Genomic DNA, 6,887 nt, shown 5'->3' on the forward strand with positions numbered 1-6,887 from the left:
AACGCAACGTTGCCGTGAAAAATGTAAAAGGTCGTATTTCAGCAATTAGAAAAAAATTTCCACGCGAAAAAATATGATCTATCTTATCAGAAAAATTCTAGGAGAAAAAAGAAAAAGACAAAAAGAACAAAAAAGATAGAAAAAAAATTTGGGAATACGAATGGGAAGAATTCCTCGTATTCGGCGTATCATCCGTAAAACGATAGAAGGAGGGAGAGGTGAGGAGGTGGTGGTGTGGATCTGGAGAAAGAGATAGGTAGTAAAGAGGAGATGGGACTAGGAGGGAGGAGTAGAGTAACGAGTACTTTTGAAAGGGGGGAAGATTTTCGGAAAGGGTAGCTAGAACGCGTAGGTTAGGGCAGTTGCGTGGATGGCGGGCGTCGCGGTCGCTCACGTGGCTCCCCACCGTGTTCCACAGCATCGGCGTTCTCTCCTTCGTGTTCTCTCCCCTCCATCATTGGTAACGCGTTGCTTCCCCTACCACACGCTCTGCTCCCCACCTAGGGTGACACTAGCGCCGCCACGCCTGCCGCTTCGCAGTAACGCGACCGCTTTCGTCGAGAGTGCGTTGTTTTTTCGTTCGCTATTGTTGTCCGTGTTATTCTATTCCTCAAGTGCGCTTTCACGATTTTCATTAGCAGACCGCCCCGGCATCGATAAAGATTGGTTGGTCGCGCGTTCATGAGCGATATATTCTGAGAAAGGCGGATGTGCCACATAATATTTTAGAGTGATCGAACGACGATCCCATCTTTCTCTCTCTCTCTCTCTCTCTCTTTCTCTCTTCCCCCCTCCTTCCCCAGAATTTATCTTCCTTTTCTTCGTTACTTTATTTTTCCTTTCTTTTTTTTTTGTTTCTTCCTTTCTATCTTTTCCCTCTCGACGGGGGAAAAATTTTTGGTGCGCGTGTTTTTTGTATTCGTCGAGGGATACGGGGTTATAATATATATAAGTGTTGCTGATAGAGATAGAAAGGAAGTATGCAAGACCGTATCAACGAAAGGTTGGAATATCGACGCTCCAGCGTGAGATTTGGTTGGTTAGTACGTGTCCGTATGAGATGAGGAAGATCGGCCATCGTTGCTAGAAGTGAGTGAAGAGAGAAAGAGAGAGAGTGAGAGAGAGAGAGTGAGAGAGAGAGAGAGAAGTAGAAAGAGAGTGAGTGAGTGAGATAGACTGATGGTATTGTAAGAAAGAGGGAGAGAGAGAAGCGAGAAAGAGTACTATTGGAACAATCGAAAAAAGAACAGGAGTGAGAGAGAGAAAGAGAGAGAGAGAAAGAAAGAAAGAGAGAGAGAAAGAGAGAGAAAGAAAGAAAGAGAGAGAGAAAGAGAGAGAAAGAAAGGAAAGAATGGGTGGGAGAGGAAGAGTGCAGACTAGCCGCGTTAGTACGCGTCGCGACGCTGTCGGCGCGATGGCCACGTGCCTCAAAGGATATGCCGTTGTCGACGCCGCCGTCGCCGCAGCAACATCGGCATCAGTAACAGCAACTAATAGCGTCGTTCTACGACATTGACAGAAAAAGAGTGCGTTCGGTACTATTGAGAGTTTACGAGTTACAGTGTTTTTCTTGTTTTTAGTAAAGTGATCGGTGCTCTTTAATAAAAGAGAGAGAAAGAGAAAAAAGAGAGAGAGAGAGAGAGAGATAAAAGAGAAGAAAAAAAGTCGTGCGTGAGAGCGCGTAATTTTTTTCGAATTAAGACGGAAGTTTCTTATCAGTGTGAGATTCAGTGCTTTAGGTTTTGGTGGATCGTTGTTTTCATGAGGAAAAAAGTAAAACTTTGATAAGGATAAAGAGGTGGTGCGTTGTAACAGTGGCTCGTCGATACTCTTTTACTTCTTCTGCTTCAGCTATGACGAAGATCTTAGAAACATTCGTATAGTCGTCTGAGGGAAAAGATAATCTTTTTATCTTGGCACGTGGTGGAGTAATAAAACGTAAAAGTAGTTTTGCGCGGGACAAGAAAAACCTCGTTGGTAGAATACAGGAGTGTGGGAGCGAACGAAAGAGTGGTTCGAGAAATAGAGAGAGAGAGAGAGAGAGAGAGAGAGAGAGAGTGAGAGAGAAAGAAATAGGAAGTGGCAGGGAGGGGCGGTGGAAGAAGAGGGGTGAGAGTAGGTAGGAAGGATCGTAGAGGCAGAGGAAAGCAGTGGAGTGGTGAAAATCTCGACGCGAGTTATACGGGGCGGGTGAGAAGGGCCAGGTCGTGGAGTGGGGAGTGATGCCGGTGAGGGTGGCGCAGCGCCCCCCAGGTGGAATATCACTCCACGCCGGCGTGCCGGTAGCGGCCAGCAGCGTAACCGCCTCCGGTCCGTCGGGCCGGTGCCTCGGGGGCCCGGCTGCGTCCCCCGCCGGGTCGCCACCGCTGCCGCCGTCACTGCAATCTCTCGGCGGCGGCATAAGCGGCAGCAACAACAACAACAACAATAATAACAATAACGTTAATAATAGCAACATCAACGGAAACAATCAGTTGATCAACAGCAACGGCGGGAACGGGAGCATTATCGGTGGCAACTCCTTAAACGGCCTCGGCAATTTGACCAACAACAACGGGAACGGTCTAAGCAACAGCAACATCAATACGACGGCGTCGAGCATCGGTGCCGCCGCCGCCACGACGAACCCGCTCCAGGCAATGGCATCGGCCGCGGCCTCGCTTACGCAGTTAAACAACATGGCGAACGGGCCGCTGCCGCCGCTCGCAGGGACCGGGCCCCCGAATTTACCGGCTCCGCAGCCTGCGACAACGCCGACGCATGCCGGTGGTCCGCCGACGCCACACGGTGGCGTCGGGACGGGGCCCCATTTGAACGGGGCCTCACCAAGTCCTCATCCTATGCCACCCCATGGCATGATGAGCGGATCACCGCACGCGCCCCATCCTCATATGCCGGCCGGAGGACCTTCGCCTCATCCTCATCATCCCGCTCCTCATATGGTCGGCTCGCCTCATCATCCAGGCCCACATCCGATGCCACCAAATGCTGCTGGAATGATGGCTCCAACTGGTATGCAACCTCAAAGTGCTCCTGGAATGTGCGGCCCTGGACCAGCCGGTCCAATGGGACCACATGGACATCCTCAAGCACCGGGACAACCTCACATGCACAACGATCCCTTTTATTGTTCACCTTTTGGCTCTCATTACTTCAGGTAATTTCACTTCGATAGTAATCCTGATTAAACACGAATCGATCCGAATGATATTCTTCCTTTACATTATTTTCTTGTACTCGAAAAGACGAAAGGCGTCTCTGACCAGTGTAATTAGGGAAGTTGCGAGGCCAAAGAAAACGGTGCCTTCGTTACGTGACGCTATATTGTCACCTGAGATATACCTCCTAGGAAAAAGAGCACAGGTGTACGTGTCACGTGGGACGATCGATCCGTTAGCTTCTACGCGCTATGTTTAATGTGTATTTGTTGTGCTTTATGAACATCATGTGGGCGTCCATCCGATGCTTTGGATATTTGAAATTTTATAGAAAACTATGTACGCGTGCGTGCATTCGTGCGTGCGTGCGTGCGTCCGTCCGTTCGTCGTACGTTCGTTCATTCGTGCGTTCATACGTGCTTTCGTACGTGAAAATCAAAACCACAGACGAGTTTTATGATTTCCCGTAATTCTCTAGCCAATTACTTCCGTATCGCGATAAGTGAATGGCTCGTGTAATGTGTATCGATTGCTTCGGTGGTAGTTTCTTTCATATCCGCCCGTTAGACGAATACTGCGACAATCACTTGATCAAAGAAGAACGAGATGTCGATGGAAACGATTTCTAATTGCTCATTCGCTAACTTTTAGTCTAAGATGTTCGATCGTAATTGTTAGAATAGGGAGGGAAGTTCTTTCTATCTATACGGATGATTTAAATGCGTCGTACGTTCACCCGTACCATAAAACACACCGCTGTATAAAGATTACCTTCCGTGACGTTTCACGCTTCGAATTTATTTTTGACGATACGATTTAATACCCATCGCGTGTCCTCCGATCGTTAAAAAAGTTTCAACTTTGCCCCTTCAGCTTGGGACTCGGATAAAACACGAATAAAAAGGAAAACAAACAAATAAAAAAATGTTCGGATTCTCTTGGAGGGATCCATCTCGATGTTGCCAAGCTTAGAGCATTAATTATCGTTTACTGTTCAGAACGTTATCAACGGATTCAACGAACAGTGGATTTCTACTTACAATTAGTCGTACATTTTCAAAAGGATATTGTTTTACGGTTCGATACTTCGTTCCATGCCAATCGTCGCTTACTAGTAGATACGTTCTCCCGGGCGTAGTAACAGTATAACCGAAGAATCCGTTATCGTACCTCGGTCAGAATCTTCCTCTGGCGACCGTTGTGCGTTCTCGAACGTGCCACGCGACATGGTTGCAGCTATATTCATGAAGGACGCGCGCGTTCGTTCGAAATGTGCCTGTTAACTTCTGATCTTCGAGCGTACCGTTATTCAACGGCACGAACCCGAAAGATGTCCTTTTCTTCCGTGATACTATGACGACTTATGTAGGGAGGATGGTGATGGAGGTGACGACGGGAGAAGAAATTAGACAGCGAGAGAAAAAAGAGTAGACAAAAGTCGTTTTTTTCCTTCTTCATTTATTTATTTCTTTGTTTTCTTTTATTCATTTTTTGTTATTTCTTTTTCCTTTTTCCTCCGGTGACTTCTTCGAAGCTTGAGATTAAATCACGTAGAACTATCACTTGATTGTATATACCGGTTGGTTAATGGTTGCGTTCGGATTAGAAAGGTAGAAAATAATTTTAACGAAAAGACAGTATTACAAAATATTCGACGAAGAAGGAGGTGAAAGGAGGTGTAAAGTTAGATCGTGAGTCGGTGAAATTATTGGTCGACTGACAGGGACACGTGCTGCTGCTATACTAGAGAACATGTCCTCGCGAGTCAGGTGCATTGAAAGCCGTTGTCGTCGACGTCGTCGTCGTCGTCGTTGTCGTCGTCGTTGTCGTCGTCGTTGTCGTCGTCGTCGTCGTCGTCGTCGTCGTCGTAGTTGTCATCGTCATCGTCGTCGTATCTTAACTTCAGGTGCTCCGCAGGTGGGAGGTATCCCTCGTGCAGGTGTTCGCGTACATATTCGTTCGCGAAACGCGACTTCCTCCTTCTACATATCTTGTTGGCTTTCTCGAGGTACATAACCAAAGAGACGACGTCTTATAATTAGATGTTGCCTGTTTCCAACGATGGAAGGAAGGAAGGAAGGAAGGATAACGGATCGAAATCAATAAAGCATGGTTATATCTCAAACGCGTTTGTTGGAAATAGTGGTAAGAGCATTTGCTTGTAACTTTTCGAAAGATCGTCTTTGGAACGAAAGATAAACTTATGATATGGGGGTCGAAAGTAGAACTTTTGCTGATTCATAGGAGTTTCGTGCTTCTTCTTTTTTCTGTTTATATATATATATATATATATATATATATATATATATATATATATATAATATGGATAGGACCTGCTGGCATAGGTGTACACGATTATCCAGGTAGCCTTTGGCCTTCCTCGTATCCGGTCTGGACGTCTCTATCGGACTGACATCATCTCTCCAGTCGCTGGCCCTGTCTGATAATCGGACAAGCTCATTATCATAAGCGTTCCACCCTGGTACATTCGCACGAATCACCGAGCTACTTTGCTCGAGATATCGCGAGGAGATAACGGTTTTCTTCATTTTTTCCCTCTTTCTCTTTCTCTCTCTCTCTCTCTCTCTCTCCCTCTCCCTCTCTCTTATCGTTCTTTTTTTCCATTCTTTCTTTCTTTCTTTCTTCTTCTTTTAAGACTTCTCCACACCGTTCAAACACAATGGATATATGCCTTCGCTTCCTCGTTCGCTGTCTCGCTCACGAATTTTAAGGTCTGATTCCCGTGATGATGATGATGATAATGGAGAAAAAATATGCCTGGTTCATCGATCGGTAGAAGATTTTTGTTCTCTTCATTAACCGCAAAATATTTCTTAAATTTTTAACGATCGTTTCTATTATCTTTGAGCACTCGACTCGATGGATTTTCCGGGATTTATCATCTTTCAGTCAAGGCCGACGCTTCTACGTCTTATCGATAATACTAGCGGTTAAATATCTAAAGATTCCGACTGGAAACAGACACGAAACGGGATAGTCGAGAAACTCTCGAAAGCACGATCGGAAGTAACGAATACGTATGGTTCTTATCTTATCGCGGCCTCCGGCTAGGATAAGGAAAACCTTGATCGGCTTTCAACAATTCGAATTGGACTGACATGAGACTGCGACGACTCAAAATTTCGCCAATTTTTTTTCTGTCCGCCTGTTTCTTTCTTTGTTTTATTTTGTTTACTTTTCTTTTTTTCCTTCAAATTTTTGTTGTTTTCTTTTGCTTTCTTTTGCTTTCTTTTGCTTTCTTTCTATTTCTTCGACATGTGGTAAGTTTCACGAAGTTTTTGTAGAAGAAGAAGAAGAATGATCGATCCGATCGGATTTGATCGATCTCAATGAAAGATATCAAAGATGAAATGGAATAAATATTGTTATTGTTTAAGCTTGACGATCGATAAAACGAGAGAAATCCGATTATAAATATGTAATAATATCGACCCATGACCCACGGTATGATTTATCGGTTTGCTAATCGGTTAGCACGTGGTGCTTGTCCGGTCTTCACTCGCTTTGCTCGAGGGAAAAAGAGAGAGAGATAGAGACAGAGAGAGAGACAGAGAGAGAGACAGAGAGAGAGACAGAGAGAGAGACAGAGAGAGAGACAGAGAGAGAGAGAGAGAGAGAGAGAGAGAGAGAGAGAAAGAGAGAAAGAGAGAAAGAGAGAGAGAGAAAGCATTCGCCTCGGTATCTTTGTAATAGTTCTCATATAATTTG

General features: G+C 45.4%; 1 protein-coding gene across 10 annotated transcripts in view; it reads left to right on the forward strand.

Annotated features, from left to right (window-relative positions):
• The first annotated feature begins 527 nt into the window (after window positions 1–527).
• Window positions 528–6,887, forward strand: part of Chi (LIM domain-binding protein 2 Chi) — a 64,493-nt gene continuing 58,133 nt past the window's right edge. For 4 of the 10 annotated variants that reach the window (XM_085658067.1, XM_035863987.2, XM_085658068.1 and 1 more), the window contains exon 1: window positions 534–3,157. In XM_085658067.1, the coding sequence (XP_085514193.1) occupies window positions 2,223–3,157 (935 nt within the window). In that variant the 5' untranslated portion in view covers window positions 534–2,222. Of the gene's footprint in view, window positions 3,158–6,887 lie in introns of all 10 variants that reach the window. The other 6 variants (XM_085658065.1, XM_085658064.1, XM_085658062.1 and 3 more) reach the window with 6 other exon arrangements.

The sequence above is a fragment of the Vespa mandarinia genome, chromosome 7, assembly GCF_050613455.1.
Source record: "Vespa mandarinia isolate Hongniang chromosome 7, ASM5061345v1, whole genome shotgun sequence".
NCBI lineage: Eukaryota > Metazoa > Arthropoda > Insecta > Hymenoptera > Vespidae > Vespa > Vespa mandarinia.